The sequence below is a fragment of the Erinaceus europaeus genome, chromosome 20 (genome assembly GCF_950295315.1).
Source record: "Erinaceus europaeus chromosome 20, mEriEur2.1, whole genome shotgun sequence".
Taxonomy (NCBI): Eukaryota; Metazoa; Chordata; class Mammalia; order Eulipotyphla; family Erinaceidae; genus Erinaceus; species Erinaceus europaeus.
The window spans coordinates 14,798,395-14,824,693 of NC_080181.1; the positions used below are offsets into that span (position 1 = coordinate 14,798,395).

The 26,299-nt window shown below is 47.4% G+C and overlaps 3 protein-coding genes across 3 annotated transcripts in view; all 3 read left to right on the forward strand.

Annotated features, from left to right (window-relative positions):
- The window catches only part of RPS25 (ribosomal protein S25), a 303,551-nt gene that overhangs the window by 249,945 nt on the left and 27,307 nt on the right, over positions 1-26,299 (forward strand). The window lies entirely within an intron of this gene.
- On the forward strand, positions 1,365-6,439 carry LOC132534976 (trehalase-like). Its single transcript, XM_060179870.1, has 6 exons — positions 1,365-1,388; positions 1,549-1,649; positions 2,214-2,287; positions 4,906-5,016; positions 5,742-5,977; positions 6,213-6,439. The coding sequence occupies exons 1-6, from the start codon at positions 1,365-1,367 to the stop codon at positions 6,378-6,380; spliced, it is 714 nt and encodes a 237-aa protein (XP_060035853.1). The 3' UTR covers positions 6,381-6,439.
- Positions 11,190-26,126, forward strand: LOC103113987 (trehalase). The gene is made up of 15 exons (XM_007523604.3): positions 11,190-11,289; positions 20,342-20,442; positions 20,581-20,725; positions 20,811-20,898; positions 21,069-21,169; positions 21,310-21,402; positions 21,517-21,633; positions 21,740-21,862; positions 23,080-23,129; positions 23,208-23,402; positions 24,146-24,363; positions 24,599-24,710; positions 25,006-25,118; positions 25,684-25,734; positions 25,925-26,126. Exons 1-15 carry the CDS (start codon positions 11,201-11,203, stop codon positions 26,000-26,002), a joined length of 1,674 nt encoding a protein of 557 aa, XP_007523666.2. The 5' UTR covers positions 11,190-11,200; the 3' UTR covers positions 26,003-26,126.

A 26,299-nucleotide genomic window follows, 5' to 3' on the forward strand; every position in this document is an offset into this window, starting at 1 on the left:
GGTAAGCTTCACAATCAGTGAAGCAATGCTCCAGGTGTCTCTCAATTTCTGTCCTATCAAAGAAGAAGAAGAAAAAAAAGAGAAAAATGGAAGGAAATAGCCCCCAGGAGTGGTGGAATCATCATACAGGCACTGAACCCCAACAATAATCCTGATGGCAAAAATAATTTTTAAAAGATTAACTTGGGATGGGTGGTGGTACACCTGGTTGAGTAGACATGTTACAGACTGCAAGAACCAGGGTTCAAGCTTCCTGGTCCCCACCTGCAGGGGGAAAGCTCTGCAAGTGGTAAAGCAGGGCTGCAGGTGTCTATCTCCCTATCACCCTCTCCCTCTGTGCTCAGGGCTGTACTCAGTTTCCCCAATCCCAAAGGGTCCAAGCCAAACAGGCTGACACTTTTTTTTTTTAAAGATATGTATTTTTTAATTCAGAGAGAGAGGGAAATAGAGAAAGACTTAGAAAAGCCAGCATACCCCTCAGTTCTGGTATATGCAATGCCAGGTCTGGAACCTGGGGTCTAAGTCCTACCTTCTACCCACTAAGTCACTCCCCTCCCTACTGAACTCTTTAATAAGTTTTTTTTCCAAACTGACTTTATTATGAACCACAGCACAATATAGGAGAAAACATGAAGCAAGTGGGGCAGTTTGACAGAACATTGCAACGGTGTGTTTAACCAGCACTCTCAAGCTGGAAATGGTATTTTCCAGTCATCAGTCACACACCACACTAGCCTCACTGCCAGAAGAGACTTGGCAATGAGCGTTGTGAGAATTCTGGGGTCTAGGCTTGACTTCTACATTTCAGGACTGTGGAAAAATCCATACACTTGCTCAACTCACTGATACGTAAATATGGACCTAACATTCTATCATCAGTGTACAAATAAATCCATCATTTATCAGTGGCTCTATTGTTGTTATTTTTATTTTAGATGGAGACAGAGAGTGAAGGAAAGCACAACACTGAAGCTTCTTTCAATGTAGTGGGAGCCAGGCTTGAACCTGGGTCATGCACCTGGCAAAACAGTACACTATCCACATGAGCTATCTCACCAGCCCTCATCATTATTTATTAGTTATGCATGTGAACACATTCCCCTGAGAGGGAATCTCTAAACAGCTCTGGCACTGGGCTGTGTCTGTGGAACACCTGGCCTGGCACCAAGATGCTCAGGGGTCTGGACCTGGCACACTCCATCCTATTCTCATGGAGAGAGGAAGTCACTGAGGTTGAGGTGAGAGCAAAGAGGTCAGGCAGATGGGGTGGGCTCGAGGCAGGGACAGCAGCAGCAGCAGGCCAGTGCTGGGCTCCAACACACTCTCTACAACATCTGTGCAGAAAACTGCTGTTGTGTGCAAAAATGCTCGAGTGTGCAGGCCTGCGGGTGAGCGAGGAGCCACCCTGAGTGCAGGCAGTCTCCTGACTCAGCCCTGGCCCCACCACAGCTTTCAGGCAACTGGGTTTTTTTTTTTTTTCTCAAAGGTGTTTTTATCCACAGGTGGCTGTGGTTTGGGGGCCCTCGAGGCACTCTTTTCTTGTTCTAGGCTATGGCCAAGGGATCCACCCAGCCTTGGTTTATGCCTGATATGCAGACTAGTGGCCAAATGCCAGAAACCACTCTTATTGACTGGTTTCATCTGGAAGTGTAGGGGGTGTGTCCCGGAGCCTTGAACTACTCAGTCCAGGCTAGAGGAGGCTGGGCAGTGGGGAGCCTGGCAGTTCCAGGTCTGGAGGATGGACAATGTCTGCAAACTTAAGTCAGCTTGTTCTTTAAGTCGAACCAGTATCATTCATTAACCCAAATTTTACTTTTTTTTGACAAGTATCCAAATGCTTGGTCACTTACCTGTAGCATACAGTCAGACTATGCAGATATCCTGATTTGAACACTCATTGGAAAGCCCATGAGTGCATCAGCTGCTTCTAAGAATACTGTGTGTTTCATGATTTCTCCTCCCAATCTATGCACACATTCCTATAACAAATACCAAGGTTTATTTAAGGCTGTTCACATACCCTCTGTAGGTATTTCTCATGGGTTCCTCTCACTGTCAACTCAAGGAGTGTAAGTTGCATCAACTCCATTCCCATGATGTATTTATTGCTAATCTTGAAACATCCTCCTCCCCGTGGGATCCTGAGACATAGTTACCAATTTAGAAGTATCCCCTCTATCCAGTTTAATGTCCTCTGCCTCTAAATCCTAAAGTCTGGCCAGCCTAGAGAGCAAGATTTCCTGGACCTTTGAGAGGCGCAGGCAGAGCATCATTTACTTCCTGCTGGGTGAAATTCTCAGTTACATCCCTTTTCCCTCCTGCTTGGGGATCCCTTTTAATCTGCTTTAATCTCTTCTTTGTAAAGGTCAGGATTATAGGAAAGAGGACCAGTTAGACCACAGTTGGGAATCTTTATCCTCCTCACCCTCACTCTAGTCCCTGCTCAATTCATCATCTGATATGTCTCCATCCCACATATCAGGGCCCCAGTTAGGACCAACTGAGTCAAAAAAAAAAAGCAAAATTGTGCATCCTCCCCTTTGAGGGGGTGACTTTTTCAAAACAAAGCCAGCAACTTGCATATCCTGCCAACTATGTTTTTTTTTAATATTTATTTATTCCCTTTTGTTGCCCTTGTTTTATTGTTGTTGCTATTATTCTTGTTATTGATGTTGTCGTTGTTGGATAGGACAGAGAGAAATGGAGAGAGGAGGGGAAGACAGAGGGGGAGAGAAAGATAGACACCTGCAGACCTGCTTCACCGCCTGTGAAGCAACCCCCGCCCTTGCAGGTGGGGAGCTGGGGGCTTGAACCGGGATCCTTACGCTGGTCCTTGCGCTTTGCACCACCTGCGCTTAACCTGCTGTGCTACTGGCTGACTCCCATCTATGCTTTTTTTAATGTTTATTTATTTATTTGATAGAAACAGACAGAAATTGAGAGGGAAGGTGGAGATACAGGGAAAGAGACAGAGACACTTGCAACCCTTCTGCACCACTTGTAAAGCTTCCCTCCTGCAGGTGGAGACCAGGGATTTGAACCTGGGTCCTTGTGCACTGTAATGTGAGTGCTTAACTGGGTGCACCACCACCTGGCCCCTCCAACTACACTAATTATGCTATCTGCATGTATGGAAGTGATAGGCCATAGTTTCAACTTCGGGATGGTGATTCTATATGAGTGTATGTGTTAAGAAAGGGCGTTGCAATATAGCTTATAGAAATAGAAAACAGTAAATGTACAAGCAGTCAAACATCAAACTGAGTCACTTACAGCATCCACCTGTTTTGCTAGGGAAGCCTAGTTAGAGCAGCTGGGGTCATGTCCCAGCGAGAGTCCTGGACACAGTGTCCCCTGTGCAGGTGCACTTTCCCAGCTTCCCCTCCCAAACAGAGTCATTTATTGACATAAGAATACAATCTTTGTTTAGGCTGTTACTTCTGTATGTTCATTTTCCCAAGGACCTGTTTTTTTTATTTTGTTTTGTTTTTTACCCCAGTTAATAACTTCTGGCAAACACCAATGTTATGTGTTCCTTCTCTCTCTCTCTCTCAGTGTGTGTGTGTGTGTGTGTGTGTGTGTGTGTGTGTGTAGCTTTGGAAATGGAATGGCTAGTCCTGCTCCCAAGGTTAGTGGCAAGTAACTGTTTAGCTGTCTCTTCTACATCAAACAGTTGTAAATGTCCCAACATATAGACATGGTGCATGCTCCAAAAGAAGCCAGAGCATAGCAAGACATACTCCAGTGGTCCAGGAGGTAGAGCGGTGGATAAAGCACTGGACTCTCAAGCATGAGATCCTGAGTTCAATCCCCAGCAGCACATGTACCAGGGTGATGTCTGGTTCTTTCTCTCTCCACCTATCCATCTCATGAATAAATAAAATATTAAAAAGAAGAGACATGGGAGTCGGGCGGTAGCGCAGCGGGTTAAGCGCATGTGGCGCAAAGCCCAAGGACTGGCATAAGGATCCTGGTTCAAGCCCCCGGCTCCCCACCTGCAGGGGAGTCGCTTCACAGGCGGTGAAGTAGGTCTGCAGGTGTCTGTCTTTCTTTCCCTCCTCTGTCTTCCTCTCCTCTCTCCATTTCTCTCTGTCCTATCTAAATAACAACAACAAGGGCAACAAAAGGGAAAATAAATTAAAAAAAAAAAAAAAGAGACATACTCCATTTTTATTACAGGAAGAGAGAGAAAGATACCACAACAGTGAACAGTGTTTCTGAAGCTCATCTTTTTTAAATTAAAAAAAAAAATTTCAGTGGTTTATGCAAGGACATGCTATCATAGGGCTTCAGAGTTGCTTTGTTCAATAGTAAGTGAACTCTACCCCTCCCATCTCAACTTACTAACATCAAGAGCAGTCAGAGGACACAGGAGATATTCAGAGTAGTTCAACTCCTGCTAATTATCCTCTTTTTAAAATTTCATTTCCTATGTAATAGATTTTCACATGAGTGAGGGAAAGGAAGGAGAGCACCCCTTCCATATATGTCACCCTGGGGATTAACCAGGAAGCCCCAAGCATGCACATTCAGTGTTGTCCACTGAGTCATTTCCCCAGCCATTGAATGTGTCTTCTGCTCTGCTCTTGGGGTACAGTCATAGGGCCTCTCAAGTGTGCCCGAGAACTCCATTAGGTTTGCAGGTTCTTGGGATTCCTATTGAAGTAAACACAGAACCTCTAGAGTTAGAATGGAGTGGACCCAAGGTCACTCTGGGTACTCAACAACATTAAAGTGCTCCAGTGGTCTTCTGGTTCAAGGTGGGAGCCCAGGGGCGACCCTAACCCAGACCCCTAGTGCAACTGCCTTATCCTTACAGAGCAGCAGGAGACGCTCTGGGCTGAGCTCAAGGCCAGGCCGGGGCTGAGTCTGGCTGGGACTTCTCTTCTCGCTGGTTCCTTGGAGGCAAAAACCCCAACTCACTTAGCAGCATCCGAACAAGCAAACTGGTGCCTGTGGACCTCAATGCCTTCCTCTGCCAGGCCGAGGGACTGATGAGTGACTTCTCCAGGCTAGGTGAGCACCCCAGCAGGTGGGACCACAGGGCTGCTGTGGAGCTTGCTTCCTGCCTCTGCCTTAGAACAGAACTGCAAGTCAGACCTGGGCTGTCCCACTCCCCAGCCGGCTCCAACCCTCACTCTCATACCTCCAGGGTGAGGACAGTGGCACCCTCCTGTCTTTACCTCTACCCCCTTACCACTGGGTCGATGAGGCCCTCTCAGCCCACACAGCCAAGGCCCTCTGCGTCCCCTCCCCGAAAAACCTCCCCAGCTCCTCAGGCCCTCAAGGTCAGGGTTTTCCAGAGCCTCCAGACCCAGGTAGCAGGCCAGTGCAGGACCTGGGAGAAACTCAGCCACTTCTTAGGAATTCCAGGACCAAGAGCCAATGAGATGTGGCAGACATGTCCTCTTGGTGTTCAGAAGTCTTAGCCCCTGGGGAGAACAGCCAGAGGAGGCCAAAGTGGAGTCTCAAAGGCATGGGGTCAAGAGCCAGGTGGTGGTGCACCTGGTAGAGTGCACCCATTATAGCGCATGAGGATGCAGGTTCAAGCCCCTGGTCCCCACCTCTAATATGGAAGTTTCATGAGCAATGAGACAGTGCTGCAGTGCTCTCTCTCTCTCTCGCTCTCTCTCTCTTTCTCTCTCTCTCCCCTGTCAATTTCTATCTGTCTTCACCCAACATGAATAAATAACAAGAAGAAAGACATGGGATCCATGGGCAAGGACCCAGGAGCTCAGCCTGAATCCACATTCCCCCAGGGAATGAAGCCCAAGCTGCTAAGTACAGAGCCTTGCGGGCACAGCGCATGGCTGCCATGCAGGCTATCCTGTGGGATGAGAAGAAAGGCGCCTGGTTCGACTATGACCTTGAAAAGAAAGAGAAGAACCCAGAGTTTTATCCAACCAACCTCACTCCTCTCTGGGCCAGCTGCTTCTCAGATGAGACTGTGGCAGACAAGGCTCTGAAGTACCTGGAGGTGAGGGGGCAGAGGGGGGACAGGACTGGAACATGGGACACGCTGGCCTGCTCTCTCCTGACTGTGCAGAGAGATCCCTGTCAAGTGGCTCCCTCTCCCTGATGTCCAACTAGGGACATCTATGAGGCCACCAGGGGACAGCTATGAGCCTAGAAGAGGAGACCTCAGAGGAGCCCCCCATCCTGTTCCCCAGCCAACCCCACCCATGTTCACGGTGATGTCTGCCACCTTCTAGGACAGCCAGATCCTGACCTACAAGTTTGGCATCCCATCCTCTCTCCGTAACACAGGCCAGCAGTGGGACTTCCCCAATGCCTGGGCCCCCCTGCAGGACCTGGTCATCAGAGGTAGGAAGAGTCAAACTCCTGGGTGTGAAGGGTCAGTCTCCCTGGCTCTGGAGTGAAGGGTATGAGCAAAAGGTACAGGGGCCTTTTGTTGACTCCTTGGTTCTCTCAGCCTCCCTGTGAGCAAACACCATCCCTCCAGCCCTCCCCCCATAATCAGACCCTGGATTCTGAGCAACTTGGTCTGGCCTCCCAGGCCTCCTCCTCTCCTGGCTAAGAGTGAGGTTCAGGTTTCTGCTTCCCCAGGGTGACTGTTCTATATTGAGGGTGTTGCCTTGTGTGTGGGGCGGCTGTCTAGGTCTGGCCAAGTCTCCTTTACCTCAGACCCAGGAAGTAGCTTTCCAGCTGGCCCAGAATTGGATCCAAACAAACTATGAAGTCTATTCCAGAACATCAGCCATGTATGAAAAGGTGAGCTGACCCTGAACCCATCACCCTACTGTGTGTGTGTGTGTGTGTGTGTTGTGTGTGTGTGTTTGAGAAACAGAGGGGTAATGGGAGGGAGAGGAGAGAGAGAGAATGCTCACTTGTGTTCCTGAGCAGGACTGGTGGGGCAAACTCATAGTTTGCAAATCTCAGGTCTCACTACAGGAGACTTCCGCCACCTGGTGGTCTGTGGTGGATACTGCAGTCGTCTCAGCTACGTGTCAGAGTAGCTTCTCCCAAAGCGCTATTTCTTACTGGAATACAAATTCATGAAGGTGCTTTTGAAAACAGCCTAGGTGAGGGAGACAGTATAATGGTTATGCAAAAATTTCTTTTTTTAATAATCTTTTAAAATATTTTATTTATTTATTAATGAGAATGATAGGAGGAGAGAGAGAAAGAAAAACCAGCCTAATAGTTTCTCAAAAATTAATTGTAGGGACCAGGTGGTGGTGGTGCTGGTTAAGCGCACACATTACAGTGCACAAAGACCCATGTTCAAGCCCCTTGTCTCCACCTGCAGGGGTGAATTTTTACAAGTGGTGAGGTAGGGTTGTAGGTATCTCTCTGTCTCTCTCCCTCTCTATCCCCCCTTCCTCTCAATTTCTCTCTGTCTCTGTCTCTACCTAAAAAAATAAAAGACTGTGAGACCTTGGAGCTTCAGGCAGGAGAATATATATATAACCTGTAGGGTTATCTATAACTGGGCAATTCCAATTCTGGGTACAGACCCAGAAGCAGACACTTGTACAGAACTTTGCATACCTGTGTTCACAGCAGCCAAAAGATAACCCACGGCATCCATAACTCAAGTATCCATTGAGATGAATGAAAATCAAAATCCTCCATATTTGTGGGAACGTAGTGCTCATCTATACTACCAAGTGGATGAACCTCAAAAGCAGTGAGGTTCTTTACTGTGATGCACACGAAAAAGAGGCAGAAAGAGAAGCACTCCCTCCCCTCTAAGAAGCCTCTCCCAGTGCCACACCATAGTTTTCCCATTTGGTACAGGGCTCTAACCCAGGTCCACAAACATGGTAAGTCATATACTCTACCAAGTGAGCTATCTTCTGAACCATAAAAACAGAATGTTAGCAAAGTGCAAGGACTGGTGTAAGGATCCCGGTTCGAGCCCCCGGCTCCCCACCTGCAGGGGAGTCGCTTCACAAGTGATGAAGCAGGTCTGCAGGTGTCTATCTTTCTCTCCCCTCTCTGTCTTCCCCTCTTCTCTCCATTTCTCTCTGTCCTATCCAACAACAATGACATCAATAACAATAACAATCACTACAACAATAAAACAACAAGGGCAACAAAAGGAAATAAATAAATATTTAAAAAGAATGCTAGTGAAATAAACAGACTGAAAAAGATAAATTCTATGATTCATTTATATGAAGTACCCCAAATTGGTTAATTCACATAGACACAGAAAATAGACGATGATTCCACAAGAATGGGGAGAGGAAGCTGAAGAGTCAGTGTTTAATGTTCTAGTGAATGTCTGGGATGATAAGGAAAAGGTGTGAAAGGTGGTAAGTGGCTAGAACTTTGTACTTTAGAAGCAAGAGGTCTGCAGTTTGATCCCCAGGATCACATGTGGTAGAATGATACTCTGACACACACGCACACACACACGCACACACACACACATATTCTTTCTCTACCTCTCTCTTTCTATCTCTCATGTTACTGAATAAACAAATCTTAAAAGAGAGAGAGAGGGAGAGAGAGGAAGAGAAAGAGAATAAGAGAGAGAAAATGTTTGAGGGCAGCCAGGTGCCTTAGTGGGAAAAGCACAGGACCTGCATGCCAGAGATTTGAGTTCATTCTTATGTACCACATATACTGGGGTAATGCTCTGCTCAGTAAGTCAATCGTAAATAATTTTTTTAATCTTTACTTATTTTGCTGCATAGAGATAGTCAGATATTGAGAGGGAAGGGGTGATAAGAGGGAGAGAGACAGAGAGACACCTGCAGCACTGCTTCACCACTTGTGAAGCTTTCCTCCTGCAGGTGGGGGCTTAAATAAAATTTTTTAAAAGAGAGGGAATTTTGGAAACATACTGTTGATAGTTGTGCAATTTTGCATATGCCATTTAAATTGTATTGTCCATTTTAAATGGTTGGAACGACCAGTTCTATGACATAGGAATGTTGTGGTGCACCTTTAGCTCACATACTTGCAGGCATGAAGCCAGAAGTTCAATCTTTAGCACTACATACACAAAAGTGTCTTGCTATGATTAATATCACAAAATAAATAAATCTTTAAAGGGAAAATGGGAGTGACCAATGGTTTCTCAGTGGGTAAGACACAAGACTTGCATGAGTGAGGCCCTGGGTCTGATTGCTGGCATCGCACTTGCTGGAGTGCCTTTCTCTCAGGAAATAAGTAAACATGTTTTGTTTTTGTTGTTGTTGTTTTTTTTTAATGAAGGGAAGCCTTCATGTGGAGGCAGGGGTAGCAGCAAGGAGGTAGCAAACAACAGAGGTGACAGTTGGTGGTAGAGAAGGAAAGGGTGCTGTCAAGGGAAGGCACTAGGCTCGCCCATCCTCTTTGCACACACAGGCTCTGGCACTAACCTGACAGGATCGGCTGCACTGACACAAAACTCAGACGGGGAAGCTGGAAGTGTGCCTGCCCCTCTTCCCCCATTTCAGCCTATGTTGCGGCCATAGCCTCCAGATTTGCCCTGACCACCTCCAACCTCTGTACTCATCTTCCACGATGCCAAGGGGTAGCTCCCTAAAGCAAGTCTGATATTGCTGCGTATGTCCTCCACTTTTCTTGAGCATCTGCTGTGTCCTCGGCTTGGCAAAGGTCACTGGTGCTTCCAGTCTTGCCTCAACTCCCCGTTGATAAACCCAAGTACTATGCGAAGCTTCCGTATTCCCTCAGCAAAGTCTGTTCTGTGTACCATGGGTCACCAGGTCCATTCTCTTGGCAAATTCCTAAGCCATCTTCAAAATGAATCAAAGATGTTGTCATTTAGGTGGGTCTTCTAGGCTCCTCCCCAGAAAGGAGGGTTGTGCAATCCTGCCCTCCCACAGTATTTCTTGTGAATAAACAAGAGTCCCTAGGTTTAACATGTCACCTGAAATATATATATATATATATATTATATAATATAATATATATATAATATTTGATACTTTAAAAGACTATTTTAGGGAGTCAGGCGGTAGCTCAACAGGTTAAGCGCACGTGGTGCAAAGTGCAAGGACTGGCAGAAGGATCCCGGTTCAAGCCCCCGGCTCCCCACCTGCAGGGGAGTTGCTTCACAAGTAGTGAAGCAGGTCTGCAGGTGTCTGTCTTTCTCTCCCCCTCTCTGTCTTTCCCTCCTCTCTCCATTTCTCTCTGTCCTATCCAACAACAACAATAACTACAACAATAAAACAACAAGGGCAACAAAAGGGAATAAATAAATATTAAAAAAAAGAAAAAGAAAAAAACTATTTTATTTGATAGCACAGAGAGAAATTTAGAGGGAAGAGGGAGATAGGGAGGGAAGGAGACACCTGCAGACCTGATTTACCACTTGTGAAGCTTTCTCCCCTGCAAGTGGGGACCGAGGCCTTGGACCTTGGTCCTTGCGCACTATAATGTGTGCACTTAACCAGGTGTGCCACCACCTGGCCCCGAAACATTTTTTTAAAGTTATTTATCAATTACAGAGATAGAGAGAAAAATAAAGGAGAGAGAGGAGGAGAAGAGAGTAGAGACAGATTAGAGCATTGTTCCAGCATATGTAGTGCAGGAGACTGACTCTGGGGCCTCATGTGTGCAAGTCCTACAGACGCTTTACCTGCTGAGACACCTCGCCTAACACTTGGGACAGAATATTGAGTCACTCTGTTTTGTGGGTCTTTTTTGTTTGTTAATTTGTTTGTGTGTTGGTGCCAGGGCTAGAATCCAGGGCCCCCTCCCATACATGCAAGGCATGTGCTCTACCATTTTAGGCCCTTGAGTTAGTCTGTTTGAAATGTTAAGAAAATGGTAACTCTCTCCTTCTCAAGTTGGTGGTCTTGGGGTCACTCAAGTACCTGCCATGTGGATCAAGATGAGTGGGCTAAGTGTGTTGCTGAGGCTCAGGTGTTCACTCTCTACCCCACGACTCTTGACGGAAGGACCTGAAGGGGTCCTTGAGACCTGCTGAGACTGAGAAATGGAAGAGGAGCTAAAGCACAGAGTGAGAGACTGGGCGGGGGGGGGGGGGGGTCCACTCCATGAGCCACAGCAGAAGTAGCAAGCAAGCCCAATACTGCCAGGTCCATATTCCCTCAAGGCCAAACCTCAAACCTGGACTTTGGCTGACTGCCCAGGCAGCAGGCCAGCCTGACTGTGCCTAGTGTGGGAGGTGCTTGGGCTTGTCCTATAAGTACTTACTGTGCACTAACTGTGCACTGGAACTCCCATGCTTTGGTTTGCTCATTCTGCTGTAGCCACCATGCCAGGGGAGACCTGGGTGCTGTACCTGCTGCTTCTGCTGGGGCTGGGGCTGGGGACCCAGCAGACCCTCCCACCACCCTGTGAAAGGTAAGAGAGAGAAGACAGTGGGTAGTGAGGTGGAAGAGTGGTGGCCAAAAGTCTTGGGAGCTGGAGATCAACCCCTCAGAGGGAAGGGAAAAGGAGGACTTCTGGCTCTCTGGTGTTGTGGGCTCTGTGCTGGCCACTGGGCTTCAGTGCTGGAAAAGGTGGAACTGTGGTGCCTGACCCGGGAGCCTGCTGGAGGAGGCCCCCTTCCCTGCTCTCTCTCCCAGCTACTCCTGGAACAGTGCAGGACTGTCCTCAACATCATCGCAGCAGTTTTCTGCAGCTTCCCTAACTTGGGTGTGAGGGGAGGCCTGAGGGTCATGGGAGAGTGCCTGGCTTTTACAACACTGACCTCTGTGGCCATTGTTGAGTCCAGCCTCTTCCCTGAGCCTCAATTTTTTAAAACTTTTTTATACTTTTATTTATTTTCCCTTTTGTTGCCCTTGTTGTTTTTTATTGTTGTTGTAGTTATTATTGTTGTTGTTATTTATGTCGTTGTTAGATAGGACAGAGAGAAATGGAGAGAGGAGGGGAAGACAAAGAGGGGGAGAGAAAGACTGACACCCGCAGACCTGCTTCACCACCTGTGAAGTGACTCCTCTGCAGGTGGGAAGCCAGGCCTGAGCCTCCATTTTTGTGTCCAAATAATAGGGCCAAGGGACCTGCACTGCACCTTGACCCACAGGGCTGGTCCCATTGCCATTCAGCCTGGATTTACTGTGCTCTCACTGCACTCGATGTGGAGCTGCAGCAGTAAGCAAGAAAAGCAAGTCCCTGCCTCCACAGGCAGTCAATAAAAAAGGAAGTGATACTAAAAAAACAAAGAATGGGGAGTTGGGCAGTAGTGCAGCAGGTTAAGCGCAGGTGGCACCTAGCGCAAGGACCTGTGTAAGGATCCCGGTTCAAGCCCCTGGCTCCCTACCTGCAGGGGAGTCGCTTCACAAGCAGTGAAGCAGGTCTGCAGGTGCACAAGGACCCTGGCTCAAGAACCCAATCCTCAACTGCATCGGGAAAACTTCACAAATGGTAAAGCAGTTCAGACACCCAGCTCCAGTGATAACCCTGGTGGCAACTAAATAAATGAGGGCTGTGGAGATAGCAAAAAGACTTTCATTCCTGAGGCACCAAAGTTCACAGGTTCAACCCCCAATACCACCATAAACCAGATTTTAGCAGTGCTATAGTAAATAAATAAGGCCAATGAGACAGCTCACTTGGATAATATGCTGCTTTGCCAGGTGCACAACCTAGGTTTGAGCTTGGCTCTCTTTGTATTGAAGAAAACTTTAATTAAAAAAAAATGATACAAAGTACAAGGATCCTGGTTTGAGCCCCCAGCTCCCCACCTGCAGGGGAGTCGCTTGATAAGCGGTGAAGCAGGTCTGCAGGTGTCTGTCTTTCTCTTCCCCTCTCTGTCTCCCCCTCCTCTCTCCATTTCTCTCTGTCCTATCCAACAATGACAACAACAACAATAATAATCACAACAACAATTAAAAAAAGGGGGGGAGTCTGGTGGTAGTACAGCGGGTTAAGCACATGTGGCGCGAAGTGCAAGGACCAGAGTAAGGATCCCAGTTCGAGCCCCCAGCTCCCCACCTGCAGGGGAGTTGTTTCACAGGTGGTGAAGCAGGTCTGCAGGTGTCTATCTTTCTCTCCCACTCTCTGTCTTCCCCTCCTCTCTCCATTTCTCTCTGTCCTATCGAACAACGATGACAGCAATAACTACAACAATAAAACAACAGGGGCAACAAAAGCGAATAAGTAAATAAATAAAAGCTTTAGTATTATGGTATCTTTCACTAACTCTCTCTTTCTGCCTGTCTCTATCATAAATAAATAAATAAATAAATGATTTTCCATTCCATGGTCCAGGAGGTGGAACAGTGGATAAAGCACTGGCCTCTCGAGCATGAGGTCCTGCGTTCAATCCCTGGCAGCACATGTACCAGAGTGATGTTTGGTTCTTTCTCTCTCTCTTCCTATCTTTATCATTAGTAAATAAATAAAATATTTTTTTTTAAAAAAAGATTTTCCATGTTGATAGTGGATAGAGGAGAGTAGATAGTGTCCCTGGAGGTGGTGCAGTGGATAAAGTATTGGATTCTCAATCGTGAGATCCTGAGTTCGATCCCCAGCAGCACATGTACCAGAGTGATGTCTCGTTCTTTCTCTTCCCCTATCTTTCTCATAAATAAATAATTTTTTTTTAAAAAAAAGAAGTGAGCAAGTAGAGATTAATATCAAGAAGGACAGAGTTCAAGACAGAACCAACACCAGCTTGCAGTTGTCCTCTTCTAGCAGGTCTGTAGGTCTGTACACACAGTCCTGGACTTTTCCCAGCAACAGTGAGTGACAAGCACCATGAAGTAAGGCTTCACAGGTTGGTCATAAGGTCTAGGTCTCTGTGTTTTTTATTTATTTTATTTTATTTTATTTTATTTTTTAAAGATTTTATTTATTTACTAATGAGAAATATAGGCGAGAGAGAGAGAGAATCAGACATCACTCTGGTACATGTGCTGCCGGGGATCAAACTCAGGACCTCGTGCTTGAGAGTCTAGTGCCTTAGCCACTGCGCCACCTCCCGGACCACGGTCTCTGTGTCTTTTATTGGAAACCAGTCCCAGAATCCTGGGATGTCTAAATGGCTGATCTAATGCCCCTGACCCCCACCACAAATCACACGTTACCAGAAGGTTAACACAGTTGCTCCAGCACAGAACTGGCAAATCTGAGGTCCCAAGTTCCAAACCCCACACTAAATATGCCAGAGTGATACTCTGGTTCTCTGTTATTAATAACTAAGGTTTCTGTTTTGTTTTGTCACTACTATGAGCCTACATTTTGAAGTTAAAAAGAAAAAAAGAGATAGAGGGAGTGTTACCTACAGGTATGGAAAGATACTCAATAGCTGTAGCTTCAGTTTTAAGAAGTGTGTGCGTGGGGCTGGGTGGTGGCGCACCTGGTTGAGCGCACATGTTACAGTGCACAAGCACCCAGGTTCCAGCCTCTGGTCCCACCTGCAGGGGGAAAGCTTTACAAGTGGTGAAGCAGGGCTGCAGGTGTCTCTGTCTTTCTCCCTCCCTGTCTCCCCCTTCCTTCTTGGTTTTTGGCTGTCTCTATCCAATAAATAAAGATAATAAAAAAATAAAGTGTGGGGAGTCGGGCTGTAGTGCAGCGGGTTAAGCGCAGGTGGCGCAAAGCACAAGGACCGGCATAAGGATCCCGATTCGAACCCCGGCTCCCCACCTGCAGGGGAGTCGCTTCACAGGCGGTGAAGCAGGTCTGCAGGTGTCTATCTTTCTCTCCTCCTCTCTGTATTCCCCTCCTCTCTCCATTTCTCTCTGTCCTATCCAACAACAATAATAACTACAACAATAAAACAACAAGGGCAACAAAAGGGAATAAATAAAAATAAAATATTAAAAAATAATAATAATAAAGTGTTTTTTAAAAAAGGTGTGTGTGTGTTTGTGTGTATGTGTGTTAAGAAAGATGCGTTGTCATATAGTTTATAGAAATAGGAAGCATCAAATACCCAAGCAGTCAAAGATCAAATTGGGGTACTTACAACATTCACTTTTTTTTGTTTTGCTGGGGGATCCTGATTAGAGCAGCTGGGTGGAATCTCAGTGAGAGTCTTCGACAGCATGTCCCCTCCACAGGTGTGCTTTCCCAGACTCCCCTTCTGAATAGAGTCATTGATAGACATAAATACACAATCTTTGTTTATGGTGCTACTTTGGTGTGTTCATTTTCCCCCAGAGGGTTATTTATTTTTTCTCCAAAGTTAATAACTTCTGGGCAACACCACAGATATGGGTTACTTATCACTTTTTATGCAGCTACAGAGCCAGATGGCCAGTCTTCAGACAGTTCTACAGGCAGAGAGGCATATTTGAGGAAGGAACTCATTAATCTTATTGGCCTTGGAAATGGGAGGCCTGGTCCTGCTCCAAGGCTTTATGAATGTAACCATCTAGCTATTTCTAATACACCAAATAGTTGCAACTGTCCCAAAACATAGATAGACACATAAGCCATCTTTATTATATTCAGTCTTTGGATAGCTGTCTGTAATGGAACACTACAGGGATATGAAACATCATATCTATGCATGTCCAGGTCTATACTAGGAGAAAGAACGAAGCACAAAATCATGAACATGCTTTAATTTTTTCTTTCTTTCTCTCTTCTTTTCTTCCTTTCTTTCAACCAGAGCACTGTTCAGTTCTGGTTTACGGTGGTGCTGGGGATTGAACCTGGGACTTCAGAGCCTCAGGCATGAGTCTCTTTGCATAACCATTATGCTATCTACCCCTGCCTATGACCATACTTTTCTCATTTAAATATACCATCAAAAATTCCAGGCCCTAGGGGCTGGTTGGTGGCACACCTGTTTGAGTGCACATGGATCCAGGTTCAAGCCCCTAGTCCCCACCTGCAGGGAGAAAGCTTTGTGAGTGGTGAAGTAGTGTTGCAGGTGTCTCTCTGTCTCTCTAACTCTCTACCTCCCCCCTTCCCTCTCGATTTCTGACTGTCTGTAATAAATAAATAAAGATAATAATAAAAAACAAATAAATTCCAGACTCTGATTTGTTTTTTTTAAATATTTATTTATTCCCTTTTGTTGCTCTTGTTTTATTGTTGTATTTATTGATGTCGTTGTTGTTGGACAGGACAGAGAGAAATGTAGAGAGGAGGGGAAGACAGAGAGGGGGAGAGAAATTCAGACACCTGCAGACCTGCTTCACCGCTTGTGAAGGGACGTCCCTGCAGGTGGGGAGCCGGGGGCTTGAACCAAGATCCTTATGCTGTTCTTTGTGCTTTGCACAAACCGTGCTTAACCTACTGTGCTACCACCGACTCCCGGCTCTGATTTGTTTTATCATTCTGTAAATGATGGATAATATCATATATTTGTTTAGAATTATTAGTACTATTGGGAGTCGGGCTGTAGCACAGTGGGTTAAGCGCAGGTGGCGCAAAGCACAAGGACCGGCATAAGGATCCCGGTTTGAACCCCGGCTCCCCACCTGCAGGGGAGTCGCTTCACAGGCGGTGAAGCAGGTCTGCAGGTGTCTATCTTTCTCTCCCCCTCTCTGTCTTCCCCTCCTCTCTCCGTTTCTCTCTGTCCTATCCAACAATGACAACTACAACAATAAAACAACAAGGGCAACAAAAGGGAATAAATAAATAAAATATTTAAAAAAAAGAATTATTAGTACTATTAAAACAACATATTTGTGGGAATCACTGGCATCCCATATGATGAAATAAAGAGTCAGTAGCAGTATGATTCTATAAAATCTCTCTTCTTAAATCAGTTAGCTCTTTTTTGATAAGATTTATTTACTCATCTGTGGGGGAGATAGCATAATGGTTATGCAAAGAGACTCTCATGCCTGAGGCTCCAAAGGCCCAGGTTCAATTCCTATACCATCATAAGCCAGAGTTGAGTAGTGCTCTGGTTAAAAAAAAAAAAGATTTATTTACTCATCCATCAGTCAGACAGCATGAAAGAGAGAACCAGAGCATCACTCTGGTACACGAATGTTGGGGATCAGACTCAGGACCTAATGCTAAAGGATGCAATACTTTATCCACTATGCTGCCTCTCAGACTGCTCAATCAGTTCTTGACTGATAGTGATTGAGGTTACTATATAGGCGAGTTTCATTATTGTCCAACTATGCCCTACTGATACCCCAGTCATCCTATTCAATTAGCAGCTAAAGCTATGACAGAAATGGCAGCTAGCTGAATTAAATTCTAGTCACATCCTTTTTGTAACATATGACAATATCTGGAAACAGGATGGTGGGAGATCAATACTCCTATTCTACTAAAAGTACAAAGTCTAGTAAAGTTGGCAGGAGTCTGACTATAGGATACATGTCCACATAGCCAAAACCAACCTGTGGGAATGACATATTGTGACTTGGGCAGCTTTCCTTGTTTACAGCTGATATGGGTTGAGAATCAGTCTACAGAAATACATCATGGTCCTATTGGCCTATAGTAGGGATATCTGGATTGATTACTGTATGTTAAGGTGGGGAGAGCAATGTTAGTTATCACTAAGTTATTTTTCCTTGCTACTACCTAAGCCAATTAGATTATTTTTATTAGCTCTATAGGGCTGTTTTCAGATTAACTTGAGTTAATTGTAACCAAATATTGGTAGTTTTAAGGGGAACCTGTAGAGTTTTGTTGTATTATTACAGTGATATTAATGTATTTAGTTATGATATCATTAGAAGTCTCTTATTTACTATTTTTAGAAGTCTCTCTCTCTCTTTCTTTCTTTTTTTTTTTTTTGCCTCTAGGGTTATCGCTGGGGCTTGGTGCCTGCACTACGAATCCACTGCTCCTGGAGGCTATTTTTTCCCTTTTGTTGAACTTGTTGTTTATCATTGTGGTTACTGCTGTCGTTGCTGCTGGATAGAACAGAAAGAAATTGATAGAGGAAGGGAAGACAGACACCTGCAGACCTGCGTCACCTCCCAGAGACCACTTTTTTTTCCCTTTTTGTTGCCCATCATTGTTGTTGTTATTGTTGGATGGGACAGAGAGAAATGGAGAGAAGAGGGGAAGACAGAGAGGGGGAGAGAAGGACAGACCTGCAGACGTGCTTCACCACTTGTGAAGTGACCCCCCCCCCCCCGCAGGTGGGGAGCCGGGGGCTTGAACCTGGATCCTTATGCTATTTCATGCACTTAACCCACTGTACTACTGTCCAGCCTCCTAGAAGCCTCTTTTTAAAATTTAACACAAACATAAGCTTCCTGTTCCAGTAAAGTGGCTGAAGACAGTTGTGTAGAGAACTTGTTATTAGTTCTTTGAGTCTAATCAGTTAAAATATGAAACCATCAAAAATGTGGTTGACAGGCTATCTCCTATCCACTTACGTGCCGCCTTATTGGTCCTACTTCGGTGTAGTCATCTGACAATCTTGCTGACAGTCATCCTCATCTGACATTTTGGTTGAGTTAAAGGCAGCAAGACATATAGGAAGATCCCAATCTTAGATTCCAGAGGAGAGACATTGGTTATAAGGGTGTGCTACATTGCTATTACATAACTTGTTTTAACAGTCTGCTCATTCTTTCTATTAGACCTGGTGCTTGGAGAGAGTATAATCCATGATATATCCACTCTATGCTATGTGTGTGTGTTGTTGTTTGTTTGTTTGCTTTTACAAATTCTTTTACTAACTTAACTTGTGAATTGTGAACCTTTATCACTTTGGATTTGTAAAGGTGTTCTGAAGTATAGTATTATGACTTCTAAAGTTCTGATAGTAACTGCTTGTGTAGCCTGTTTCACAGGTTGTGCAATGAAATACCCTGAGTAAGAATCTATGACTGTTCACATTTATTGACGCCTTTGGAATTGGGGTAGTGAGCCTATATAATCAGTTTGCCAAGTTTGTAAGGAGGGGGTATCCTTTTTTATTTGTTCCTTCTATGTTCATGTAATATCCTATTTTTTTCTTCAATTTGGCATGGTGTACATTTTTAAATGGTCTCCTTATAGCATCCCTTGTTAGTAGTATCTCATTGTCTTGGGCCCAATTTGCTTTCCCCGATGTCTACTCTGATTGTGTCCCCTAGGACCTCAGCAGCTACAATGTAGTGGACCCACAGTCACTTTGGCCTCAAGGCAACATGAAAGTGCTCAAGAGAGCCTGTGTGGTCAAGGTTCATATCCTTTCCCAATGCTAGAACCTCTTTATGAAAACCTGACCATCATCTACCCAGGTGGATGATGCTTTTTCTCCTGGAAGAAAGCTCCTTCTAATCTCTTTATTGTAGCTAATAAATCCTTTCCCTCTTATGCTGCTCCTTGTTAAAAGCAAAACCAGGCTAAGGATGGAGCTCAGTGGGAGAGCACATGCTTCACATGTACAAGTCCTGGGTTTGAGCTCCAAAACAAAGTAAATTTCGTAGATTTCCACCCCCCACACACACAAGAGTTAGATAAGTGGTGGCCACACCTGCAGGTGGTTTATTTTGATTATAAGGCTACCTGGTCTCAGACTGGTGCTATTCACCAGAGAATGTGGGCTTCCCATGGGGTACCTGTGACAAACTATTAACTCACTTTCTCTATTCTATTTTAATAACCTCCTATTCACAATAAGCTGGTGTACCTGTGTGTGCAGGGCACACTCAGTCATTGTGGGCTTGCCATCACTGTATTTGGTTCATTATATCAGGGACCTTCCTGAGCCTTCAATTCAAGGTGTATAGCTACACAATAATCAGTCTGCCAAAAGTTGGAAACCACACAGTCCAAAGACCCAGTGGTTTTTGAAGTCTAAAAACCTTCCCAAATGAGCCAGCCCTTCATTGTAGATAGAACCTGAAAAATTGATGACAGACAGAACCACATTCCTAGAGCTCCTGTTAGCACCAGCAGTTAGTTCTGGGCTGGGAAGGGAGCACAGCGCTCAAAGACAGGACTCGGACTTGCATGTCTAAAGCCCCAGTGTTGAGCCAGCACTTCATATGCCATAGCTGAGTGGTGTTCTGGTCTCACTTTCTCACACACAAGTAAAGAAGCCATAAAAAAGATCTGTATCAAGAAAAAAAAAAAGTACTCAGAGAGTAGTCTCTAGATTTTTTTTCAGAAATGTACAAAGGTTTTTCCTTTTCTTCTACCAATATTAGACATTTGCTTCATAAAAAAGTTAATTTTATTTATTTATTTAACCTCCAGGGTTATCACTGGGGCTCAGTGCCTACACTACGAACCCACTGCTCCTGGAGGCCATTTTTCCCATTTCTGTTGCCCTTGCCCTTGTATTGTTATTGTTATTTCTGTTGCTGGATAGGACAGAGAGAAATTGAGAGAGGAGGGGAAGACAGAGAGGGGGAGAGAAAGAAACATGCAGACCTGCTTCACCTGCTTGTGAAGTGACTCTCCTGCAGGTGGGGACCCTTACACTGGTCCTTGTGCTTTGCACCACCAGCACTTAACCCGCTGCGCTACCGCCTGACTCCTGTTACTTAGATTTCTGAACTGTAATTTATACTAATCCTCTCTGCAGCAAGATCTACTGCCATGGGGAGCTCCTGCACCACATCCAGATGGCCAAGCTGTATCCTGATGACAAGGAGTTTGTGGACATGCCAATGTCCAGAGCTCCAGGTGAGGTTCCTGGGGCCTCACCTTCTCCCGAGTCTTCCTCTACAGTTAGCTGCAGGCAAGACCAGCAGTGAGCTTCTGATTAGTGAGGGGGAGGGATGCTGGGATTCATCTGAGTCCTCCCCACTGCCTGGTCCCCAGAACAAGTCCTGCAGAGCTTCAATGAGCTGGCAAACACCCACGACTACAACATTCCCCGAGAGCGGCTGCTGGACTTTGTCAAGACCAACTTCCAGCCCAAGGGGCAGGAGCTGGAAGCCTGGAACCCTGCAGACTGGAAAGATAGGTACAAGCTGGGACAGAGGTCAGGAGAGGGGCCATTCACACAAGGCTGCCTTCCTGAACTGTGCATGGTACTGGCGTCCTTCCAGCCCCCACATCCTGCAGAATATCTTGGACCCCAAGCTGCGGGCCTGGGCAGGGCAGATGCACCAGCTCTGGAAGAATCTGGGCAAGAAGGTATCTATGTCCTTGGCCCACCTCTGGACATGGGCAAGGGGTCTAGGAGAGGGGAGTGTCACTTTGGGTTCCAATAGTGAAAGAGGGGAACTCTACACCTCCTCCTGGAATCTTCCCCAGCCTCCTCCACCCTGGTCAGAGGATTCCAGACTACTCTTTCCCACATCTAGATAAAACCAGAGGTTGGTGCCAAACCCGAGCGATTCTCCCTCATCTACTCTAAACACCCCTTCATTGTGCCTGGTGGCCGCTTTGTTGAATTCTACTACTGGTAAGGTTGGGGGGTTGGGGGGTGGGGGAGGAGAAAGGAGTGGCACAGGGCCAGCGGGGTGTCCTGAGCATTGGGGACATGCAAGGTAGAGGGAAGGGTGCTGTCTGAGCTCTCTCCCCCAACATACACACACTCTCCAGGGACTCCTACTGGATTGTGGAGGGTCTGCTCCTCTCTGAGATGTCTGAGACTGTGAAAGGCATGCTGCAGAACTTCCTGGATCTGGTGCAAACGTAAGGGGATCCAACGCCCCAAGGCCAGGCTAGAGACAGTAGCTCTTGGGCTGGGAGCAGGGTTGGCCTTGTTCTTAGCAGTCAGAGGCATTTAAACAATCTCCTTCCTGACAGCTACGGACACATCCCTAATGGAGCCCGAGTGTACTATCTGCAGCGGAGCCAACCACCCCTCCTGAGCCTTATGATGAACAGCTATCTGACTCACACCCAGGACATGGCCTTCCTCCGGTGGGCACCCCCCACCCCATGCTGCCCCATGGATCTCCATCCCTGATCTCTCTCAGGGTTATATGGGACCTGGGTCCAGGCTGAGGTGGTACCCACTCCATCCCAGGAACAACATTGAGACCCTGGCCATGGAGCTGGACTTCTGGGCCAAGAACAGGAGTGTGTCTGTGAGCTCAGGGGGAGAGAACTATGTCCTCAATCGGTATTCCGTCCCTTATGGGGGGCCCAGGTAAGGAACTGCCCTGCTCCCCTCTCTGGTCTATATACTCTGAGCTTCTGATGCCCTTGGGAAAGAAAGCCTGGGGACCCCTCTCTCAAATGGGGCACTGAGTGCTGTGTCCTTAGGATATGACCCTGATCTCTGCCTGGGGACAGTGTAACCCCAGGCTGACATGCCTTGTCCCAGTGCCAGGCCACTGGGCCAGGCTGCATAGGAAATACTGCAGACTACAGAGGAAGCCAGCCAGGGGACCCACAAGGCACTTCACCCTCCTGAGATCCAGGCCTACTATGGTCATCACTAATGGGGGAGTAACCTCACAAGCAAAGGAAGCATGAGTTCCACCAATTTTGTGTGGATGGAAAAAAGGGGAGCCATCAGGGGAGGAAGAGACTGGACCACAGAAGGTCTAAAATGGGGATTCCGGTGGTAGCACAGTGGGTTAAGCGCACATGGCGCGAAGCGCAAGGACCGGTGTAAGGATCCCGGTTCAAGCCCCCAGCTCCCCACCTGTAGGGGAATCGCTTCACAAGTGGTGAAGCAGGTTGACAGGTCTCTGTCTTCCCCTCCTCTCTCCATCTCTCACTGTTTTATCCAACAACGATGACAACAACAGCAGCAATAATAACTACAACAATAAAAAAAAAGGGCAACAAAAGAGAAAATTAATAAATAAATATAAAAAAATTAAAAAGGGGGTCAGGCAGTGGTGCAGTGGGTCAACTGCATGTGGCGCAAAGCACAAGGACCGGCATAAGGATCCCGGTTCGAGCCCCTGGCTCCTCACCTGCAGGGGAGTCGCTTCACAGGTGGTGAAGCAGGTCTGCAGGTGTCTATCTTTCTCTCCCCCTGTCTTCTCCTCCTCTCTCCATTTCTCTCTGTCCTATCCAACAATGAGCAACATCAACAATGGCAATAATAATAACCACAACGAGGCTACAACAACAAGGGCAATAAAAGGGAGAAAAAATGGCCTCCAGGAGCGGTGAATTCATGGTGCAGGCACCAAGCCCAGCAATAACCCTGGAGGGAAAAAAAAATTTAAAAAAGGTCTAAAACGAGTCCATCTCTCAGATGTGACACTGAGAGCCCTCGGCAGTCAGGGTTGGGGTGGAGGGATGGGTTATCTGGAACCCAGGCCCCCTAAGTCTAGATTGCTCAGCCTCCTGCTTGGGTCCTAAGGGACTCAGAGCCTCCTTGCCTACTGCCCACACTCTTTTTGTCAGACCAGAGTCCTACAGCAAAGATGTGGAGCTGGCCAACATGGTACCTGAAGGTAAGAAACAACCCAGAGAATGTTGTTGAGGGGTGACCTCAACCCTGATCCCTTAGTGCAACTGCTTTACACTCACAGAGCAGCGGGAGATGCTCTGGGCTGAGCTCAAGGCCGGGGCTGAGTCTGGCTGGGACTTCTCTTCTCGCTGGTTCCTTGGAGGCAAAAACCCCAACTCACTTAGCAGCATCCGAACAAGCAAATTGGTGCCTGTGGACCTCAACGCCTTCCTCTGCCAGGCCGAGGGACTGATGAGTGACTTCTACTCCAGGCTGGGTGAGCACCCCAGCAGGTGGGACCACAGGGCTGCTGTGGAGCTTGCTTCCTGCCTCTGCCTTAGAACAGAACTGCAAGTCAGACCTGGGCTGTCCCACTCCCCAGCCGGCTCCAACCCTCACTCTCATACCTCCAGGGTGAGGACAGTGGCACCCTCCTGTCTTTACCTCTACCCCCTTACCACTGGGTCGATGAGGCCCTCTCAGCCCACACAGCCAAGGCCCTCTGCGTCCCCTCCCCGAAAAACCTCCCCAGCTCCTCAGGCCCTCAAGGTCAGGGTTTTCCAGAGCCTCCAGACCCAGGTAGCAGGCCAGTGCAGGACCTGGGAGAAACTCAGCCACTTCTTAGGAATTCCAGGACCAAGAGCCAATGAGATGTGGCAGACATGTCCTCTTGGTGTTCAGAAGTCTTAGCCCCTGGGGAGAACAGCCAGAGGAGGCCAAAGTGGAGTCTCAAAGGCATGGGGTCAAGAGCCAGGTGGTGGTGCACCTGGTAGAGTGCACCCATTATAGCGCATGAGGATGCAGGTTCAAGCCCCTGGTCCCCACCTCTAATATGGAAGTTTCATGAGCAATGAGACAGTGCTGCAGTGCTCTCTCTCTCTCTCGCTCTCTCTCTCTTTCTCTCTCTCTCCCCTGTCAATTTCTATCTGTCTCCACCCAACATGAATAAATAACAAGAAGAAAGACATGGGATCCATGGGCAAGGACCCAGGAGCTCAGCCTGAATCCACATTCCCCCAGGGAATGAAGCCCAAGCTGCTAAGTACAGAGCCTTGCGGGCACAGCGCATGGCTGCCATGCAGGCTATCCTGTGGGATGAGAAGAAAGGCGCCTGGTTCGACTATGACCTTGAAAAGAAAGAGAAGAACCCAGAGTTTTATCCAACCAACCTCACTCCTCTCTGGGCCAGCTGCTTCTCAGATGAGACTGTGGCAGACAAGGCTCTGAAGTACCTGGAGGTGAGGGGGCAGAGGGGGGACAGGACTGGAACATGGGACACGCTGGCCTGCTCTCTCCTGACTGTGCAGAGAGATCCCTGTCAAGTGGCTCCCTCTCCCTGATGTCCAACTAGGGACATCTATGAGGCCACCAGGGGACAGCTATGAGCCTAGAAGAGGAGACCTCAGAGGAGCCCCCCATCCTGTTCCCCAGCCAACCCCACCCATGTTCACGGTGATGTCTGCCACCTTCTAGGACAGCCAGATCCTGACCTACAAGTTTGGCATCCCATCCTCTCTCCGTAACACAGGCCAGCAGTGGGACTTCCCCAATGCCTGGGCCCCCCTGCAGGACCTGGTCATCAGAGGTAGGAAGAGTCAAACTCCTGGGTGTGAAGGGTCAGTCTCCCTGGCTCTGGAGTGAAGGGTATGAGCAAAAGGTACAGGGGCCTTTTGTTGACTCCTTGGTTCTCTCAGCCTCCCTGTGAGCAAACACCATCCCTCCAGCCCTCCCCCCATAATCAGACCCTGGATTCTGAGCAACTTGGTCTGGCCTCCCAGGCCTCCTCCTCTCCTGGCTAAGAGTGAGGTTCAGGTTTCTGCTTCCCCAGGGTGACTGTTCTATATTGAGGGTGTTGCCTTGTGTGTGGGGCGGCTGTCTAGGTCTGGCCAAGTCTCCTTCACCTCAGACCCAGGAAGTAGCTTTCCAGCTGGCCCAGAATTGGATCCAAACAAACTATGAAGTCTATTCCAGAACATCAGCCATGTATGAAAAGGTGAGCTGACCCTGAACCCATCACCCTACTCTGTGTGTGTGTGTGATAGAGGGGAGAGAAAGAGGGAGAGGGAGAGGGAGAGGGAGAGGGAGAGTGGAGAGGGAGAGTCGAGAGGGGAGGGGGAGAGGGGAGAGAGAAAGAGAGAGGGAGAGGGAGAGAGAGGGAGAGGGACAGGGGAGAGGGAGAGGGAGAGAGAGGGACAGGGGAGAGAGAGGGAGAAGGAGAGGGAGAGGGAGAGAGAGAGAGGAGAGGGAGACAGAGAGGGAGAGAGAAAGAAAGAAAGAAAGAAAGAAAGAAAGAAAGAAAGAAAGAAAGAAAGAAAGAAAGAAAGAACCCTTGTGTGTGCTCCTGTGTGTGTTGGGTTGGGGAAAATGTCACTTATGAAAGCTCAGGCCTCATATCCAAAGACAATGGCACCACCTTGTGGCCACTATTGGGTACTGCAGGGATCTAAGCCACTGGCTCGAACAACTCCCAAAAGGGCTCCTGTTTCTCTGTTCCCTGGGTATACTAAGTGGTGGAGTAGGGTGGTACATGCCCTTAGAGTCTGTCCTCTTGCTTCTAGTATGATATCACCAATGGACAGCCAGGTGGTGGAGGGGAGTATGAAGTTCAGGTGAGTGAACCAGCATCCTACAGGGAACCGGACTTGCTAGTCTCTTTACCTGCACATGGCTTGTGGCGAGCAACCTGGCTAGTGCTCTTTGGTACTCCTAGGTTGGGTGGGTTCAATGCCTCCAAAAAGAGAACCCCTATGATACTTGGGGGGCCTCCCATCTCATCGCACTGGCCACACCTCTCTCCAGGATGGGTTTGGCTGGACCAATGGAGTAGTCATGATGCTTCTGAACCACTACGGTGACCGGCTGAGGTCGGGGTCCTAGGCTCCAACTCCTGCAGCCCCGCTGACTTGCAGCTGCCCTTCTGCTCAGTCTCCTGTCACAGTGACCTCACTGCCCCATGTGGCTTCACTCCCCTACCTGTCCCAGCTTCTATTAAAGCTTTAGATGAGCCCTGCTTTCTCCTGTGTCTTCATTCTTCATCCTTGTGGTCCCCATGTCCTCCTTCATTCCCAGCCAGTTCTCTGTTGATCATGGAGTGGGGCAGGGTAGGAACCTGGGTCCGTCCTGGAACACTTAATAATCCTACTTTAGGGCTGGGGAAATAGTATAATAGTTATG

Bases quoted from the DNA above. Each gene is read 5' to 3' on its own strand.
- LOC103113987 (XM_007523604.3), top strand. From the start codon at position 11,201: ATGCCAGGGGAGACCTGGGTGCTGTACCTGCTGCTTCTGCTGGGGCTG. The intron at 23,403-24,145 runs GTGAGCACCCCA...ACATTCCCCCAG, and splicing joins TGACTTCTACTCCAGGCTGG to GGAATGAAGCCCAAGCTGCT. The intron at 24,364-24,598 runs GTGAGGGGGCAG...GCCACCTTCTAG, and splicing joins AGGCTCTGAAGTACCTGGAG to GACAGCCAGATCCTGACCTA.
- LOC132534976 (XM_060179870.1), top strand. From the start codon at position 1,365: ATGCTCGAGTGTGCAGGCCTGCGG. The intron at 1,650-2,213 runs GTAGGGGGTGTG...TAAATCCTAAAG, and splicing joins GACTGGTTTCATCTGGAAGT to TCTGGCCAGCCTAGAGAGCA. The intron at 5,017-5,741 runs GTGAGCACCCCA...GGAGCTCAGCCT, and splicing joins GAGTGACTTCTCCAGGCTAG to GAATCCACATTCCCCCAGGG.